Source organism: Diaporthe batatas (assembly GCF_019321695.1).
Source record: "Diaporthe batatas strain CRI 302-4 chromosome Unknown Contig00016, whole genome shotgun sequence".
Classification (NCBI taxonomy): domain Eukaryota; kingdom Fungi; phylum Ascomycota; class Sordariomycetes; order Diaporthales; family Diaporthaceae; genus Diaporthe; species Diaporthe batatas.
Window position 1 is genome coordinate 704,919 of NW_025408563.1, and position 19,192 is coordinate 724,110.

Sequence of the window (19,192 nt, forward strand, 5' to 3'; positions counted from 1 at the left end):
GACAAAGGAGCTCCTGGTCTGGTAGCGCTGTCTGTGTCTGGCAGGTTGGCAGGTTGGCAGGTCGGCCTTGCTCTAGCTGGCTGGCTGCTCTGCTCTGGTTGGACTGGGCGAGACTGGCAAAGTCTAAAAAGGAGGCACCCGCTTCTCCACGCCAAGGGCAGGGTGAAGAAAGTGCTTGCAAGGTTGCTGGACAGGCACAACAAGCACAAGCAGAAGCAGGTTTGGGGGGATCGGTGATGTGCAAAACCAAAGAAGTTTTGGGTAGAGAAGCGAAGTGAAATATCTTATTGCTCTGCCGGTCAAGAAGCACCCGAGACAAGCAAGAGCACGGGAGAGGGTGGGCAAGAGGGAGAGAGGGAAAAAAAAAAAAGAAGGAAAAAGGGTCCCCTCCTGGGCTGGGTTGGCTGGTAACTGGGGCTGTTCCTCAAGAGGCCAACAACAAACTACTCTGATGTGGTCTGGCCTGGCAAAGGGGAGGAGTTGGGCAAGGAGTAAAAAAAAGGAGGTCCGCATAAAAGTGACCACTAGGAGAGCACGGCGACTTCACAATTGTGGCTTAGGACAGGGGCGGGTTTGGCAAGGGGTCTGTCCTGATCTCAGCCCGATGGGGCCTGGTGGCCTGTCAATTGCTGTCTGTCTATTCTCAACACTGTAGTCTATTGTACCGTGGTCTCTTCGTCCGATCTGCCGTCTGGCATAAACTCTGTGCCACCACAGGCCACCCCGTCCCATCTCTCAGCTCTGCTAGCTAGCTCTGCCCGTCCTGACGAGTCTGGGGGAAGCCATCCACTGCTACGGAGTAGCTCTCGGGACGAGGGGTGGCATGATGGACCTCAGGCAGGGGCTCCCATCGACGAGGTGCCATCATGACGGGTGAGCCAGGCTAGGAGACAAGGCCGGACACGAACAACGACGTCACCGCCTCCCAGCCTGTAACCTCGGATCACCCCAATCCCTACTTCAGATGCAAAATGCCCCGTCCATACAATGGGTTCAATTGGTGTACTGTAGGTGCAGCCCATGCCGTGCCATGCCGCAATCATGTCCGCAATTACTGTAGTACTGTGCTGTATATACACACGAGCACAGGCCTCTCCTTGTCGCCTGTCCGTCTGGCATAGCATCATTAGGCGAGAGTGGTGATGTGATGTCTTGTTAGATCGAGTCCGTCCAGGAACAGCAAATCCATTCGACGACGATGACAGGTCGAGCTAAGGAGCGGCCCAAACGCCCGGCACTTGGCCTACGACAGCTCCCCCTTTGGGGTTTGGGTCTTGTCCTACCACCGAAACCGTCAGAATCGTTCCTCGAACTGCCTGCCTCCCGGCCGTTGTGTCTTGGGCCCTGGAAGGGGGTGGTGGGTGGTGGTTTAAGCATTCCGCAGGAACACATCACATCACATACACATCACATGCGTCACCTGTTTTGTTCATGTTCATTTTGTGGTTCATCTATGCAATCTGAGGGAAAAGAAAAGCAGGGAAAGGGACTTATATTGAAATCATCTTACCATAACCAGCTTATTTTAGCAGGGCGCATGTCCTATCCTGCCCATCCTCCTCCATTCTAGAACGGCCCCATAGCTTCTGAGATCTTCACCCGCGAAGAAGGACCCTGAGAATATCTATCTCGCCTGTCTATCACCTCGCCGTCAATCACACCATCGCTTCGAGATCACCAGCCAGGCCAGGCCGTCCACACGTTATCATTTATCTACTGTAGGCTGTAGCATGTATGCACGTCTATTATCCCTCCGGCCCCTCAGGTCCCTCCACCCCCTATGGGCCCCCTATTCCGTGCTGATCCCAACTTGAGATCTGGGGATGGGCCCGCCTCCCATCTGCCAATCTCGTTCCGAGGAGCTCGCCGTGGCCCCAGGGATCATATGTCAGTCCGCGCTCGGTTTTCCTGCGAGAGCTTGGCCACCCAGCCAGTAGGGTGCGCAGGGGGGCCCGCCCACCCCGTCAGGGCTGGAGAGCACCCCCCCTTCTGAAACAGCCACCCACCTGCTCCGTACTGTGGTCTCTGGCAAGCATTGCTCGGCTCGTATTTTCCTTGCCCACCTGTAATGAAATAGAATGTTGCCCTCACCGCTCTGCCGGGCCAGGTGGCTGCGGATGGATGGGTGCAGCCCCCTCCCCCCTTCATTCGGTTCAGCTGGCCCCACCGCTGGCACGCGGCCAGCTCACGGCTGTCAACGGGCGACATGACCACACATAATAAGAGGCCAGGTAGAGACACCAACTACGACTCCGTGCCTCGTGGCCGCCGTTGAGAGCACGACCAACGCCTTTGCCGCCCTCGTGCGTGCTGAGGAATAGGCCAGAGAATCCGACCCACCTGCGCGGCTCGCCGCAGGCCCGCCAGAGATTCCCTCCCCCAATTGTCAATCTTGCTGGAATTGTTGCCCTCCAGCACTATTAGGCGCTGAAATGCAGTATTGGAGAGAGGCGACATTTTGGGTCTCCAAAAATAGAAACACCCCAGCGCGCCTCTTTCTGGGTCCCGGGAGGCCTTGTTGGAGGAGGGTGCTCGTGTCGACGCGACCGCCTGCCAGCCTGCTCACATCTCCCGTCGGCAGCCTCCGCCCTATCCCCCATCCGGTAATGACAGACGTGAGGCTGTGCTGCGCCTTGCTCGCTGCTCAGCCAGGGGGCTTGGTTGGCGGTTTGTCTCGACTTTTTTTTTTCTGGGGTTGCCTGCTCCCTAACATTTCCCGCGCCGTCTCAAGGAGGGATACCTTCGCGGTTTGTTATCCATCCACTTCGCCGATTCTCTGCCGACAGCACTCACAGAAGCCAGCCAGGCAGGACGGACGAAAGGGCGTCTTTGTCACAGAAACGTCCATCTGCCGATCGAACGACTCGTGCGCGCGAAAAAGGGCTCACCTCAGCGCATGCAGCGCGATGGATCTCCTCAAGCACGTCGGGATCCAGCGCGCACTCCTGCCTGCTTCAGCCACTGGGGCGGCGGGAACGAGCCTTGCTTGACACGTCCTTGCTCCGCGATCCAGTCTGAACTCTGAACTCAAATCCTTTCGAGAGTTGGGACCTGTTCGATTTGCGGGCCCGGCCAGGGGAGGGCGGCCAACAAGTAAGCCGCAACAAGCAGGACGAGGTGCACATGTGACAAGAGAGCCAGCACTGCCTGCGTTGAGGAGGCCCGGCCCCGATCTTCGCGGCCTTGGAATTGGGGATGGGGGGCATCCCGAGCCCGGGCAGACCGCCGGTCGGCCCTCCTTTCCGGGAATGTTTGTGTTTCGCAACCGGTCTCACGCGATGGTGTGCATAGTTGGTCACAACGCCAGCCACGCCCCGTACTCACTAAGAGCTCCTCGTGTCAGTGTCTCGCCTCGCCCAACCCCTTGCCTCCCTCTTCCGCATTCTTGTCGCTACACAGTCAGGGAGCGGACCGGAATGGACCTCGTGAGAAGGGTTCGTCGCAGAATTCTAATTCGATGGCCATCCCGACCGGGCGGGACCCAACGAGAAACCTAGAGCCTAGGGGCCACAACCGGCTCTGTTGTGACTTTCGGGCTTGTGCTAGTCATTAGAGCGGTGGGCTAGCTACCTCACCCACGTGTCGTGAGTCCAGTAGAGACGGTCAAAGTGCGCCGCGCGTCACGAGGGCGAGGGGACGGCATTGCTGTTGACGTCCAAAAGGTCCATTGGCCCTGTCGGATTGCACGATTTCCGAGCGTGAGCATCGCGCCGTATCAGCCTGCTGCCAAGATGCAACTCACAACGAGCGACTCGACATATGAATAACATGGCGCCTCTGGCATTGGGAAGACCTGAGAAGTCACAAGTTGCCCCGCCGTTGACAACAAACTCTAATGCTAACGAATGGGGATCCCGGCCATCGTAGTGGACAAAGGCCCCGTTTCCCCTCATCTCACTTTTGTCCCTCATACGCCACACCGCGGGAGCCAAGTGATAAACTTCTCGCGTGGGTAGCACAGGAGAGAACGCTCTCGCCTAGGACGACAGCCCTGTGCCCCCATCCGCGACTCTCCCCGGGTCCGCATGACACGAGGACGGAGTGAACTGAGTGATTGACCACCACCAGCGAAGGGAGGCAGGTTGGTGATCGTCACTGCAGGGCAACACAGCACGCGCCGCCTGCACACGACCTTGTGAGCAACCTTCGGAGCACGCAGGGCCGACTGGCCTGCCCCACCACAGGGTGGCTGATCGGGTGGCCCCCCCTCAATCTATCGGCCGTCAGCGATGGGTGTTGGGGGTTGCCATGCTGTGGAAGGGTGACTCGTCATTCTCAAGGTTCGAGGAGGATTCGGCTGTGGTTTCTCTGCGGCTTGAGGATCGCTGGTACGGGCCACTGGGGCACGCATCCGGCTCTTTGCATGATTGTTGTACAGTGCCCAGAGTTGTTAGTATAGTCTCGTCCATGCCGCAGGCCAGATCAATGATGATCGAGGAGGATCACGATACGGACTCCAGGCTCGACAGAGCAGCCCGGATAAATACTCGGGCCGCTTGCAAAACGTCTCTGCATGCATCGTGCACTGTCTGTCGTTAGGCCAGGCTGAAGACAGCGGGCAGCAGTCCCAAGCTTTGCTTTGATTACCAAAGGCAAAAAGGGCGTCCGACCATCAGACGCTGGCGAGGAGCGAGGGTTGGAGTTTGGTTGGTAGGACGAGAGAAATTGAAATTGCAGGGGTCGGCAAGTTCCCAGCATCCAAGAGAGCAAGGAGAGGAGGGCTAAGCCGATTCGAGCAAGGTCCGACTTGGTAGGCGGCGGTACCAGGAGGGGAAGGAAGTAGATAGATTGACGTCGTATGCGGCCATGGAATTAAGAACTTGTCAAGCCCTTGATCCGTCCGTTGGGCCATTTTTTAACGCCTCACCCACGAGTCGTCGATGGGCTTCAGAACAGACAGGGCCATGGCGTTCGCTTGTTGTTCCCCACCCCTTCTGCGGAGAAGATTTCCTTACGAGTGTGCGAGTGCGAATGAAGGGCTCGCCAACCAGAGGCGTAGGCTCTCGGACGGGAGGGGAGGGGCCAGTCGTGGTTTGTATGGGTCCATAGACCCGCTCGGCTGGGGCCAAGGAGTCGTGCCTGAAGCAGGCTTTCAAGGTCTGCAAGGCCGGCTTGGAGCTAAATAGATTGGGGACATAATGGATGCGCTATTGACGCCGTGGTACGTATCGCCCTATCTGCTGACCGACATCACTCACTATTGGATTTGCACGCGGCTGTCGCCTGGCTCTGTTAGCAGCCGTTAAATTGGAACTTAGAAAGGAGGAGGCAAATGCGCGGGAGAGGCGGGCAGTAGTACCACAGTAGCACAGGGGAGCAGGGGCCCAGGGCCTAGAACTCGAGCACTCTCATTCCCGCGTGCCTCCTTGGCTTGCAGGCTTGCAGGCTTGCCGCTTGTCTCTCTGCAGCAGCGGTACATGGCCCGGTTGATCCATTGGTCTCGTCGCCTACCGACCCAATCTATGTCGGATGTCACGCTGGCTGTCGATACTCGCTTCCCTTGCCCTGCTTGCCCGTGCCTTCCCATCCCCCATCCCATCCCATCCCCCATCCCATCCCATCCCACACGAAGCCCCACCTGCCCTGATGATCCGGCCAATCCACTCATACGCCCGCCCCCCCACCCGAGCCAGAGCCAGAGCCAGCCAGAGCCAGCCCATTCCACTCCCCAATTCCACCCATCTCCTCCGCCCGCAATCGATATTCCCGCCCATCTCATCACAATCTCGCGCCCGTACCTACCCATGACCTGACCTGACCTTGACATCTCCCAACCTGGAGACTGATTTCTGACTTCTGCCGTGCTCAAACCCAACTCAAATCTCGTTGACCTGCCACCCTGCCGTGCCGTTCCGTTCTTCGACGATTGTGGCCGATTGTCAAAGCAACGCAACGCCATCGCATCGCATCCAACTCAAAGGACCGAACCGACGGCAGCAACGCAGCAGACAGACAGCACAGGACGGCCAGGCCAGCTGCCGATGGGGCTTTCCACTTTCCACTCAGCATAGACTGACGACGACTCGACTCTCTCTCTCTCTCTTTCTACCTACTTTACATTCTCTTCGTGTTCTATAGGAGCTAGTTCTCCTAGTCGCTCGCTTTACGACCTCGCATTCTCAGCCCGTCCGCTGTTGGCTTTCTCCGCCCTTGAAACAAACTCCCCTTTTACCCGACGACCCCTTTCACGACGATTCCGACCACGAAAAATCATCACTTGGCTTTCACTCGCTCGAATAACACAGACACTCCTTGCCTCTTTTTTTGACGTCCATCTCGTTGTTTCCTCGAGAAATAAGTCTCTCGTCGACGCCACCCCCGACACCAAGTACAAAGTACTGCACCGTGCATGAGCGTGTGCGTGGATCCTATTTAAAGAATAAGCAGCCTCGCCAAGCCCCAGCTGAAAGGAGCCATCCGCCTGGCCCTTGTGGTCGAACCTGTCTGATCCTCGACCCGGATCTGCGGTTACCTTGCTTACCAGTTTGTCGATCTTCTCACAAACAAGTCCAATTGAATCGACGAGGAACAACGTCGACTCGGACCTACTCGTCGAACCCGTCCCTCAGTCCCCTGTCGCACGTCACGATGCCGATCCCAGAAGAAGGTATAGTCGAGATCAACCCACCCTCCGTGCCTTGGCCGCCGAGCGCTCCTGTTGCATGTCATCGTCTCAGTCCGAAGCAGCAGAAGCCTGGCATCGCCAACCAACGACATATTGCTAACCTCGCTTGTTCACAGGCTCGTACCCCAGCCTCTTTGCTCGGCAAAGCGGCTGTGTGCAATGCCAGGAGGGCACGCCGTCATGTCCTAATTGTGAGGATGGAAGGGAGTGCCAAATCTCAGTCCCTCTCGACTGCACCCAATGTCCACAAGCCTACTGCGCCGTTTCGTCCACCCCCTCATCATCGTCAAGTTCGTCAAGTTCCAGTCCAAAAGCCAGCGGTGGGGCCATAGCTGGTGCCGTGATAGGAGGTATTGCCCTGATTGCTCTGGTCGGAGTCGGCACCTACCTCGCATGGAAGCACTGCGTCAAGAACAAGAGGGCGTCGTTCGAGCAAGGGCAGTGGGAGGACGATGGGGAGTATGCTGGGCAGCGCGAGAAGGACTTCAACGCCATGCGGGACGGAAGGGCATCTACGCAAGCCCGCAACTCGATCGCCTCCACCGTCCTGACCCGCGCCTCCAACATCATCCAGATCGCCTACATTCCCGGCGTCACGAACCGGGCAACACCAACGTCACCGACGCTGCTGGTACCCCCAGTACCCCCGATCCCCATTGCTGTCTCCCAGGCCGGCACGCCAAACTCCACCGAGGACCAGCACTTCTTCGTTCCCGGTGACCTTCGCGACTCTATGGCCTCTGGCATGACGGGCTACACCGACCGCACCTCTTTCGCCCGAACTTCCTATGCACCCCGCTCGAGTGTTGCCTCTACCATCTACGGCAAGGCCGGTGTCGTTGTCACCCCGGCACAGACTGGTATGCGTGCGAAGGCTGCCATGGTCAGCGTCAAATCAACCGGCAGCGGTTCTTCCGAAGGATCAGTGCCACCAGTGCCCGCCGTGGACAGGAGCAGGTTCCATGGCCCCGAACCCGCTAGCCCATCTGGCAGCACCTTCAGCATCGGCTCGACGTTCATGAACAACGCCAAGAGTGCAACCGCCGTCCGTGCCCAGGTCGTCCGTGTCGGCAGCAACCTGAAGCAGTCGTCAACGGCGTCCAGTGTAAAGACGACACCGGCGAACGCCGCAGACAGCACCGATGACGAGCGAGAAGACGCCGTCACCGCCCGCTCCGGCATGTCGACACCCAGCACACTGCCACCACCACGGGATGAGCAACAGAGCCCGTTCCGTGATCCAAGCCCCTCGCCACCACCAGCGCCCCGTGCCTCGGGTCTGAGCACCGTTGCTGAGTCGGCGCGGAGGCAGTCACAGGGCCCTCCACGGGGTGTCAGCCCATTCAGTGACCACCACGCGACACAATAAAGTGGGCGATGCTTCCTGCCATGGCTCAGAACCCCTTGATCGGGTCGACGCGAACTAAGCCGAGGCTGCGACACATTTTCATCTATACAGCCGCCCACCACCTATCATCTATCTATCCATCTACCCATCTACCTACATATTCGGAAGGAGGATCTTATACCCATTCATCTGTCCATCTACTACTTCTTATTGTCTTTTATTTTGGTAAACTGGGAGCAGGGATACGCACGACTTTGACAAAGCTCACTGATCAAACGGGAATGGCGGCGGCTATCTTATGCCTTCTATATGGGAGGGTGACTTCTTTGACCCCGGCGTTTTCTGCTATCTTTATATATATCTTGGGAGGAACTCACGAGTACTCCCGCCAAATCAACTACGTTTCCTCGTGAACAGGGAGGCTGAATTTCCCTTGACTCAATTTTATCATGTCATCTTGGATATGAGGTTTTGGCTTTTCGGCACGAATATATGCGGACGGACATACGCGCCTTTCGACTCCCCGCGGGGAGTGGGCCTCCAAAGAAAGAGATGTCGCGGAGGACACTTGGGCACGCGAGGATGGTGGAAGGAGGAGAGGCATATGTACCTTTCTGAGTGAGGTGTGGTCGGGGGTTAGGGACATGAGAGAACGGGGGGGGGTGGGTTGCAGACACTCGGAAGTTCCGTGTCTTGACGTCCTCACTCCCGTCATTACTCGAGCCCCCATGGCCCCACCCCCTTTCGGTCTTCTTGAACTATCATTCTCTGGTATATCTTGAACCTCGGACGGAGAGGGCCGTCCCTTTTTTTTTGTTTTTGATTTCACCCCGCCTTTGTCTGCTGTGCGTGTGGTCTTGGGCGTGAGGGGTAGGTCCGAGGCGGGGCTTGGATAGAGAGAGGTGGCTGGCGGTCTGGATGGCTGATGTGGATAGAGTCGTATATTCAATGTTATGTGATATGACTTGATGTGATGTGACCTGGTCGCGTAACTGAGTGCCCTGACGAGACGAGTTTGATAGACTTTTGGCTGTGTGATAGATGTCTTGTGCTTGAAAGTGGGTGTTTGATTGGATCATGTCCTGGGCCACGGGCGGTCCGCTCCTCGGTTCTTTTATTGTTATTTTTATTACTTGTTTCCCCTTGTCTACATTGCTGTGCGAGCGAGTTGAGAACCCACCCTCTCACCCTCCGTGACGCAACTGCCCTGTTGGTGCTGATTTCTTCTCAGCCTGCTGTGGTTCGTTGCATGTCCCCTCACGTGTCCCTGTTCGTCCGTGTGGGTTGGAGCAGTTAGATAGACCGACAGCTGGGTGTGAGCTCAGGTGAGTATAATACCTGCCTGCCTACTAGACACTATAGGGTGGATAAGTAAGTAGGAAAGTGTCCCCCCCTCTGCTTGAGATTGGAATGAAGCGTGGTCTGGGTGAATGACACATGTATACATATATATATCTAGAGCAAGACAGGAAGGGGGATCCGGGTGGTGTTGGGACGGGGGGCGGTCTCTTTCGCCCTGGATATATGTGTGCCCCTTTTGTACTACGAAATAGAACCTAGGTGGGAGAGGGTGTGTGATGTGGGTCATATACCTTTTTATAAGTGGTATATGTACTCGTTAATACTGTTCCTACTATTACTAGCTTCTTTTTCCTTTCTATTTATTATTGTTTTGGGATTTATTGATTCGGGGTAGTAGGTGGGTGTCATTAGGTTATTGTCTACTAGTAGCTATATATACAGGTATGTGTGTGTGTGTATGCATCTATATCCCTCTGCAGCTCACTGCTAACGATACCTACACCGTTTGTTTTCCTTGTCTGTCTGCCTGTCTGCCTGTCTGCCTGCCTGCGTGCTATCCTTGCCACGTGATTATTCGGCGTTGGGATGTCCTGTCAGATAAATATGTATGTATGTCTTGTTTCGGAGGTGGTGTTGTGGGGGGGGGGGGGGGAGGGGCGAAGGGGCAAATTTCGGACGAACATCCTCACTCCGGGCTCTGCCGGGCGGTGCAAGGCGCGTATCGTATCTAGGTATCTATCTATCTGTCAACTGTATTATGCATCACCGGTCTACTCGCCATTATGCCCGTCTGCTTGCTCAGGTGTTTGTGGCCCCCGGCGCCGGGGGCGGCGGGGGATAGACAGATGATGGTGAAGTCGGGCGGGCCACAAGGACATTAAAGACCCAGGAGGCAGAGGTGATGAGAGAGAGAGGACACATACATCATGTCCCCTCCCCCCCTCTTCGAATTCACATTTGGTTGTTCATCTTCCCCTCGCATACCGGACTTGCCACGTGCGCAATGGATGGATATATATGTGTGTACAAGGGGGGATATCATTATAAGATTCAAAAAAATAAGTACTGAGAAGGCGCAGATATGTGTGGCAAGCAGTATGCCGTAGGCAACAGACAGCTCAGGCCCGTTCAACGCCGCCGGAACCAGCCTTTCCCCGTGATCACATTCACACACACACACACACACGGCGAGACATATTATAACACCTCACTCAACACATCAACACCCCCCGCCACACCCGGAACCCGCCCAGCTAGTTCTTCTTGGCGGGGAAGTGCATCTCCCCCGCGCCCCCGATGACCATCTTGTCAAGGATAGCCCCGATGCCCTTGTTGCGCGCCACCCCGCCATCACCCCCCTCGGCAGCAGCGGTGGAAGCAACGACCCGCTCGATGTCCTCGGCGACGCGGCGCGCCCGCGCGATGAGGACCTCGAGCACGGCGCGGGTGTACGCGAACGACCCCGCGGCCTCCATGTGCGCGACGGCGTAGCGCTTGACCTCGTCGTCGGCGGTGCGCTGGCGCAGGATGTTGAGCAGGCGCAGGTCGGCCGGGTCGGCGCGCACGGCGTGGATGACGGGGAAGCTGAATTTCCCTTCGGTCAGGTCCTCCGCCAGCCCCTTGTTGTCGCTGTACTCTGGGGACCGCAGGTTCTGGTAGTCGTCGCGGATCTGGAAGATGAGGCCGATGAGGTTGATGAGGGGGACGCAGTCGATCGGGGGCTGCGCGGCGGAGGGGGATGACGACGCCCTACACCGCGGGCTCTCGGCCTGCATGAGCTTTATCCCCAGCCTGAAGAGGCCGCCGGTCTTGTTGCCGACCATCTCGAGGTACTCGTCCTCGGTGGGGCAGGTGAGGGTGTCGCGCCAGAAGAGGTCCATGCCCTGGCCGCGGTGGAGGTTGAGCAGCTCGTCGGCGAAGACGGCGACGCAGGTGGGGTTGCCGAGCTTCTGCAGCTCCTCGAGGGCGCAGAAGTAGACGTAGTTTGCCGAGTTGATGGTCTGGGGGACGCCGTAGAGGGCGTGGGCGACGGGGAGGCCGCGGCGCAGCAGGCTGTTGTCCTCGACGTCGTCGATGAGCAGGGAGGCGGTGTGGAGCATGCCGACGACCTTGGTGATGACCTCGATGCTGGCGGGGGGCACGTCGAGCCAGGCGTTGAAGGCGGCGATGAGCTGGGAGCGGAAGTCCTTGCCGCGCTGCTCGTTGAGGTACTCGTAGGGCCCCAGGATGACGCGGTCCTTGTCGGGGGCCCAGGACTTGGGCCCGCCGATGAAGTTGAAGTCGTCGTGGGCGTAGCGCGAGGGGTCGGGCGGGGGCGGGGGCCTCTGGGACATGTTGGCGAGGATGGAGGTCGAGGGGAGCGAGGAGCGGCGCGGGCGCTTTGCGGCGGAGGGGGAGGAGGAGGAGGAGGAGGCGGCGGTGGGCGGGGAGCGGTGGTGGTAGGGCGGGGTGCCGGAGCCGATCCAGTCGGCCTCGGGGACGGGGCGGAGGATGGAGGCTCTCGAGGAGGGCGAGGCGGCGGCTGCTGCTAGGAGGGAGGAGCTGGTGGCGTGTTGGCCTGTGGAGGAGGTGCGTGGCGGGATCGCATTTGGCGACGGGAGGAAGACGCTGCTCGAGCTCGGGTTGGACGGGGTGGTCGGCATGCTTCCGTCTTGTAGGCAGGCGGGTTGGGTGTCGTGTTCGGGAGGAGGCGTGCCAGTGGGCAGAGAAAGGGGGGTAGGTGGTGTGGGGGCCAGGGCGATTTATCGTGTTGGCCCGAGGGATGGATGGATGCCTGGTGTGGGTTGGTGGTACTCGGTAGACTGGTACCGCGGCGTGGTGTTGGTAGCAAAAAGGCCAGGCAGGAAAAGAGGAGTCGTCCGTAAGTACTAGGTCGTATGCGCTAGGAACAAGAGTTGGAATGGCGTGGTGAAGATTGCTGTTGGTCTGCTGCAGTCAGCATGGAGACCTGTCCAAGATCATGGGATTTTCCCAAACAGAATGAGGTCGAGGTTGAGCTCGTGCATATCGTGGGCCTCGCTAAAGCAAGCAGGCAAGCTCGGCTGTGCCGGGATGCTGTCCCTGCAAGGTCTCTCTGCTCGTGCAGGCCAACGCAAGATGCAATGGCTGAGCCTGGATGCTGAGCTGAAGCCTAGCTGGCGGCTGGCTGAGCAGGCTCACATGCTTTTTTCTCGTGTCTCTTCTACACCGATGACGACGGTGGGCCCATCATCACAGGCTGAGAGAGACAGATAGAGAGAGAGAGAGAGAGAGAGAGAGAGAGCTGTTGCTTGCTTGCTTGCGCAGAAGGTTGAACCCTGGAGGTGACGGCGGGGTGCATTGGGTGGTGGGGGTGCAACGAGCTGGAGTGGGGAAAGGCAAGGAGAGGGAAGGGAGCTTGTCAGCTTGTCTGAGCTGGTTGGTGCTTACTTAAGCCAGCGTCATGAATCCGGTTCTGTGGTCTGTGGTCTGTTATGATGGCATTTGGATGACCTGGACAAGAGGTGATTGCTCATAGGTAAGTTTAAACAAAATACGGATATACTGGATTGTATGTATTGTTGAGATTGTTAAAATATCCTCTACTCTACGGTACGGAGTTGTGATCAGACTGGTCGACGCATTGGATATGAAACATGAGGTGGTACTCCCCACGGAACCGAACTCATCCTTTGCCGCCGTTGCTGCTGCTGCTGCGTTGCTGGAGGACAGGAGCTCATAGGGCTACCCTGAGGCTCTGCGCTCTGACTGTGTGATGTTCTCTCTTCCCCTGCAGTCGGCACCCAGACGGTGAAGAGCACAGCACCTCCTAAGCGTGTGCATATGTACCCCTGGGCCGGTGCAGAACCGGTGCAGACTGGTGCAGGCACTGCCAGACAGGCCCGTGGGTCTCCGAGGTTAGTTCAGTCAAGCTCGGGGTCGTTGTGGGGGGGGCTGATGAAGGGGCGGAGGGGCCAACACGTGCAGCTGCGGGCTGGCTGTGTGTGTGTGTGAGTGTGTGTGGATTTGCCAACCTGAAGCACGAGGGCTGTCGAGGCTCCCCTACCAGGAAGAAACACACAGGCCTGACAGCTCCGTCTGTGCATATACGATATGTTTGGGTATGTTTGGGTTGGTATTGTGTGTGGTACGGAGCAGGCTTGTGGGCAAGCTTGGCAAGGATCACTGATGGCCTGTGACTTGGGCCGTCTGGCCGTGGGGGGGATTTCTGATTGATCTGCACGGCCTGCACGGCAGAGGGCAGCAGGCAGGAGGATCCCCCCCAGCTGCCCCCCAGGCCCCCCCAAGCGCCAGGTGCCAGGCAGAGCCCACCCCAAATGGCAGGGCGGTATGCAGGGTGCAGGCGCGTGTAAGCTCGAGGGTAGATGCCTGCAGCTGTCATCACAAACCAGGCGGCTGCCGTGTGTTGTCTCTGTCGAGGTTGCCCAGCCACCTATCGATAGCCGACGGGTGCTCAGAGGGATCGAGATTGTGGTAAATACCTGGGTGGTCGAGTTGACGTCGTTGCTATAGACAGCAGGTTGAAATGCAGCCCTGCTTTTCTCACTCAGGGTCTTACCTGCAGAGGCGTCGGAACCCACAGTGATGCAGTCATGCGCTGCCCTAGCCTGTAGTGTGTTGTTTATTTAGGGCCCAAAACACTGTTGGTCCCCACTCTGCAGCGGGTCCGCCATCATCATCCTCATCCTCATCCCTCCACAATTGACGTATCGAACCCGATCCAGCCCAACTGCCATCGCTCAGCCCTGGCACGGCTGCACGGCTGAACTCTTCAGCTCTGACTGGCGCCTTCGTGAGTTCCTATTTGAGCGAGCCGTCGCCTGGTCGGTCCTGGTTGTTTGTTTGGTTGTTATTCAATCAAGTGCACTCGCTACTTATTAATTCAAATCATCACCACCATTATTCCTCCCCTCGTCGCTGCTGGTCATCCTTTGCGACAGCACAGTACCTCGGCAGATCGTCAGCGGCTTCTGGAACCCTCCGCCACGATCCTTAATCCAAACCCACACCCACATCCAACCCGAAACCCAAGCGAACGGTGCTAATCCGTATTTCCCTGCCCTACCCTCCCCCCCACGATGGAGACCCTCCTCTCTGTCGCATTCGACAACCTGGCCTCCTACGACGGGCCCAAGGTCAAGAAGGGCCTGCGCCAGGTCGAGGGCCTGCTCGCCCAGATCTGCCTGTCAGCACACGCCGCCAACAGGAACAAGGCCAACAACAACGGCAGGCGGTCCCGCTCGGCGTCGCCCACCAGCCCAGACCAAAAACAACAGCCAGTCCAACCACCACCGACATCACCAAAGCAGCAGCAAAAGCCCAGCTTCCCGCTGTCGGACCTCAGCGGCGATGCGGCCTTCCGCGAGTTCTTCAAGCTGCAGGACGGGTTCCAGTGGAACATCGCCACGCGCCTGATCCAGACCCTCGACCGGCTGCTGGCCAAGAGCGACGACGGCAGCATGGACCTGCTGATGCTGAGCGCCCTCGACTCGCTGCAGGGCGTGCTGCTGCTGCACCCCGCCAGCAGGCTGCTGTTTTCCCGCGAGCAGAGCATGAACGTATGTATTGTGTTGTGGTTCTCCCACTCAGACCCCCCCCCCATGTCACACACACACACAAATAAAACTAACCAACATGACCACCACAGCTCCTCCTCGACCTCCTCGAGCCCGTCAACTGCCCCGCCATCCAGGCCGCCACCCTCCTGGTCCTGGTCGTCGCCCTCCTCGAGACCCCGCGCAACACGCGCACCTTTGAGAACCTCGACGGCCTCCTCACCGTCTCGTCCATCTTCAAGTCGCGCTCGACGGCCCGCGACGTCAAGTTCAAGACCATGGAGTTCCTCTACTTCTACCTCATGCCCGAGACGCCCTCCCTGCCGCGCGCCGGCTCCGACGGCCTGCTGCAGCGCAGCCCCAGCAAGCTCGGGCGGGCCTTTGACAACGGCAGGAAGAGGACGGGCTCCGACGAGGACATGGGGGCGCCGGGCGAGGACCAGACCCTCGACCAGCTCGTCAAGCAGGAGATGCTGCGCCGGCACCTGCCCAACGTCGACGAGCTGGTCAAGGACCTGCAGCAGTATGCGCCCTTTGGCGGGGCTGTTGCCTGAGGCTGGCCGGGGTGGTGCGGGATGTGATGTTTGGGCTTCTTTTCTTCTGTCACGGGTGATTTGTTTTTCTCTTTTTTTCCTTTTGGTCGGATCGTCTTTTCAGCGGGCGGCGTTGGGAAATATACATATGAGATACCTGGATAGGGGAAAGGGGGAATGTGGTATTTCTTTTCCACTGTAATATTATTTGTACAACATAAGAGGCTCTGTCAGAAGGGTGAGAGCGGGAGAGATGGCCATGGCCAGTCATTCTTGATTCCAGCAGCAAGGGACAGGAGGCAACATAATCGATGCCACGGCGGCGGAGTTTAATATACATCAGAACAACAGGAACCATCACAATAGATGCCGCGATTTCGCATTGCATTACATACATACATACATACAATCACCCAGCCGGCCCCTTCTTGCCGCCCTGCGCCTGCTGCTGCGCCTGCGCCGCCTGCTCCTCATGGCTCATGGGGCTCGGCGTCCCCAGCTCGCTCGCGCTCAGCTCGCTCCCGGGCGTCCCCAGCGGCCGCGGCGCCCGCGCGTAGTCCGTCCCCGCCCCTACCCCCGCCGGCACGTCGGTCCCGTACAGCTCGAACCGCCCAGCGATGCTGTCCCGGACCGCGGGCGACCCCGCCCCCTGCCTCCTCGCCGAGAGCGACCCGCCGCCGCCATCCTCCGAGCCCCCCTTCTCCCTCGCCACGAGGCTGTCCTCGCCGCCCCCGCCCCCTACGCCCCCGCCCATCTCCACCGCGGAGGTGATATCGCCCGGGCCATGGGGGGCGCCGCCGCCGCCGCCACGCACGCGCCTCGCGTTGTGGTCGCCGCCGTCGTTGGCCCCTCCCCCTGCGCCAAAGAAGTAATTCGGATGTTGTTGGTAGTCCGCGTGCCCCGGGGGCGTGGAATACGGCCCCGAGGCGGCGGCAGCAGGGCCGAAGTAGTCGCGCCCCAGGCCCGGCAGCGGGCCTGCCCCTCCTCCCCCTGCCCCTCCGCCTCCGTAGCCGGCGGACGACGACGCCCCGTCGGCCTCGGACATGTGCGGGCCCGAGCTCGGCCCGTACGCGCGGATCCCGCCGTCGTCGCTCTCGTAGCGGCCCGCGGCCGCGAGGCGGTGGCGGCCGGGCCGTCCACCCCCACCGCCGACGCCGCTGCCCATCTCGTTGGCCGAGGTGGTCGCCGTGCTGCGTGCCCCATGCCGCCGCCGCCGGCGCAGGCAGAACCACGTCGCGCCGCCGATGGCCAGCGCCGCGGCCAGGACGACGCCGACGGCGATGCCGGCCTTTGCGCCCGCGGACAGGCCCCGTGGGGACGACACGACGGAGATGTCGGAGCCGGTCGGCGCGGGCGCCGCGGTGGAGGATGCGGACGTCGCGGGGGCGCACACGGCGCGGGATCCAGAGTCCACGGCGCACGTGTAGCCCGCGCCGCAGCAGCCCGTGGAGGTGGTGGCCGCGCCCGGCCCGCCGACGGAGCAGGTCGAGTCGCCCTGGCGGGAGCAGCCCGAGGGGATCATGGTGGCGAGGGTGGGGCCGGGCAGGGGGCCGCCGGCCGTGGAGGTCGTGGCGCCGCCGCCGCCGAAGTCGAGGCATTGTTTGTTGCTGGCGCAGGCCTGCCCGTAGGCGCAGCAGTTGCCGCCCATGGACTGCGGGCAGAGGTAGTTTGCGCCCGCGCAGGGCCTCCCCACGCATGCGGCGGCCGTGCCTGTCGTCGTTGTTGTGGAGCTGCTGGCGGTGATGGCCTCTGTGATGGTCACCTCGGCGAAGTACGACGCCGTGCCGCAGGTGACGCCGCAGTTTGAGCCCAGGGCGCAGCACTGGACCTGCAGGGTCGAGTTTATTATGCAGTAGTCCGTGTTTGGGCAGCAGAGGGTCGAGTTGAGGTCGGAGCCTGGGGGGTCGGGTGTGGTTAGTATGTATATCGTATATCTGTATGTATGTATGTATGTATGTATGTATGAGGGGCATGTGCTCACATGGGTGCCGGCCATCACCGCAGTCGCCGTCCCTCTTGGCCAGGGAGGCCGGGCGGGCCGCCACGGCGTCGTAGAAGGACTGCTTCATCACGGCCGGCATGGCCCCGAAGTCCTGCCATTGTTGTTGCTGTTGCTGCCGGTCGTGGTGGCCGGCGACGTGGCCGACAAGCAGGCCGAGGCCCGTGAGAGCGAGCCTGAGTCTCATCGTCATGAGAGATGCGTATGTATTCTACTCCTTGCTACTCCCCGCCGAGGTTGTACCATCGGGGGTAGTCCCCGGCTCAGGACACAGGGGGTTGGCTCTGATGGCAGCAGCTCACGACATGACCTCCGTCGCTGGGGAGAGGTATCATCGTCGTGAGTGGTGGGGCCTTTTGTGTGGAGTGGAAAGTCCAAGGAGAGAAAAAAAAAAAAGAGGGAGAAAAGGTTCAAATGAGGACACGACGTGTGAGAGAAAGAAAGGGTCACACAAAAAGATGGAGGGACCCACTCCGGAATACACAACCGGGATGCGACCCCGACGTGCAGGAGAGAGGGTCGACGTCCGGTCGGCGCGGGGCAACTGCTGCTGCTGCTGCTGTGTGAGAGTCGGGAGGCCACCGGATTGGCCTGGACTCAGTGCAATGCAGTGTGGGAGGGGAGACATTGTGACATTGGATCTGAGAAGAAGAGGATGGTCGACTAATAAGCAGCCGAGATGTGGCGCGATATTCCTTCCTTGGGACAGAATCCCATCGCCCCCGGAATTGTCTCTGTGAGATGAGCGCTACGCAAGTCAGGTCAGGTCAGCCCAGACAGGGCAGAGACAGGCAGGCTGGCTGGCAGCATGTATGCCCCTCGCGTGTGCAGGTTGGGAATAGAAGGACGCAGTCCCTCGCCGCCGTGGTGCATTAGCGCCGACCAGGACTGTTCGACCCTCACTCAGCCAGGCGCCTCATCAGCCTGCAGCCCTGGGCAGCTCACCCACACGCCCCCGGCTGTCCCGACACGGCAGGTTGGCCTGCTGCAGTGGCGATCTCCTACCAAGATTGAGGGAGGCATGGCCGACGAGCCGGGTGTACGTGCCCAAGATGCATGCATGTACGTGAGGGCAGATAGGGAGAGGGTTGAAGTCTGTCGTCGAAAACGGGCTGCATGGGCCGAGGTTTAGACGGGTGCTGCGGCAGGGTTCAGGCAGGCAGTCAGTCAGTCAGTCTGGGTTCTCCTCCAAGGTTGGACCCTGCTCCCGAACAGGTCCAGTCGGTGCTGCCTGGTTGGTGCTGCGCTCCAGGGCTTCGATAGTACGCTTACATGTTCCTCCCACACGTGAGATCGGTACGGTCAATTGTTGACCGAGACGAGACAGACTGGCATAATCGACGTGTCATGCGTTCATTCAGACGGCCATGCCAGATGCTCGACTCGGAGTGCTCAATGCTTTGCGGGACTTGTTCTTAGCCCCTAGGCCATGCCACCTTATATTCGAGTACAACAAAGTTGGGACATTTTTTGAAACTAAATCGATCGTATCTGTCCATGGGTCAAGTGCACCAAAGAATTTAGGGTTTCCTGTCATCCAGCATGTACATATGACGGAATCATCTAATTGTTCCTAGGGAGCAATGGAGCATCTACATTAGAATATAGGCCTATTATAGGAGCACTGAGGCTTATTAGTACTTAGAACTCAAGCATTTTATATCCCTATACCTTGTTCTACCCTTTTTATTGATAAGTTCTAGCTACTTAACTCAATTAAAATCCTATAATTCTATCTAATTTAATTAGCTTCAAGCTCCTATATATATATATAATAAATAATAATATATAGTTTATCTATCTAAGTATACTTACTTAAATATACTTTATACTTATATAATTTTTTATTTA

The 19,192-nt window shown here is 58.8% G+C and overlaps 4 protein-coding genes across 4 annotated transcripts; 2 read left to right on the forward strand and 2 right to left on the reverse strand.

Moving 5' to 3' along the window:
- The first annotated feature begins 5,541 nt into the window (after nucleotides 1-5,541).
- Nucleotides 5,542-8,942, forward strand: KVR01_011531 (uncharacterized protein). Its single transcript, XM_044788273.1, has 2 exons — nucleotides 5,542-6,607; nucleotides 6,742-8,942. The coding sequence occupies exons 1-2, from the start codon at nucleotides 6,589-6,591 to the stop codon at nucleotides 7,992-7,994; spliced, it is 1,272 nt and encodes a 423-aa protein (XP_044639240.1). The 5' UTR covers nucleotides 5,542-6,588; the 3' UTR covers nucleotides 7,995-8,942.
- Nucleotides 8,943-9,678: 736 nt separating this feature from the next.
- KVR01_011695 (uncharacterized protein) lies at nucleotides 9,679-12,636 on the reverse strand. The gene has a single exon (XM_044792576.1). It carries the CDS (start codon nucleotides 11,915-11,917, stop codon nucleotides 10,529-10,531), a length of 1,389 nt encoding a protein of 462 aa, XP_044639404.1. The 5' UTR covers nucleotides 11,918-12,636; the 3' UTR covers nucleotides 9,679-10,528.
- Nucleotides 12,637-13,812: 1,176 nt separating this feature from the next.
- Nucleotides 13,813-16,459, forward strand: KVR01_011732 (uncharacterized protein). The gene is made up of 2 exons (XM_044793518.1): nucleotides 13,813-14,812; nucleotides 14,902-16,459. Exons 1-2 carry the CDS (start codon nucleotides 14,333-14,335, stop codon nucleotides 15,361-15,363), a joined length of 942 nt encoding a protein of 313 aa, XP_044639441.1. The 5' UTR covers nucleotides 13,813-14,332; the 3' UTR covers nucleotides 15,364-16,459.
- On the reverse strand, nucleotides 15,752-17,975 carry KVR01_011800 (uncharacterized protein; the record flags this gene model as incomplete). Its single annotated transcript, XM_044785556.1, has 2 exons — nucleotides 17,324-17,975; nucleotides 15,752-17,238 (listed from the first exon to the last, which is right to left on the reverse strand). The coding sequence occupies exons 1-2, from the start codon at nucleotides 17,532-17,534 to the stop codon at nucleotides 15,752-15,754; spliced, it is 1,698 nt and encodes a 565-aa protein (XP_044639509.1). The 5' UTR covers nucleotides 17,535-17,975.
- Between the last annotated feature and the right edge of the window lie 1,217 nt (nucleotides 17,976-19,192).

What these genes read in the sequence shown, in the direction of transcription:
- KVR01_011695 (XM_044792576.1), bottom strand. Translation starts at nt 11,917, where the DNA reads ATGCCGACCACCCCGTCCAACCCGAGCTCGAGCAGCGTCTTCCTCCCG.
- KVR01_011732 (XM_044793518.1), top strand. Translation starts at nt 14,333, where the DNA reads ATGGAGACCCTCCTCTCTGTCGCATTCGACAACCTGGCCTCCTACGAC. An exon ending in CCCGCGAGCAGAGCATGAAC is followed by an intron (nt 14,813 to 14,901) that starts GTATGTATTGTG and finishes TGACCACCACAG; the next exon opens with CTCCTCCTCGACCTCCTCGA.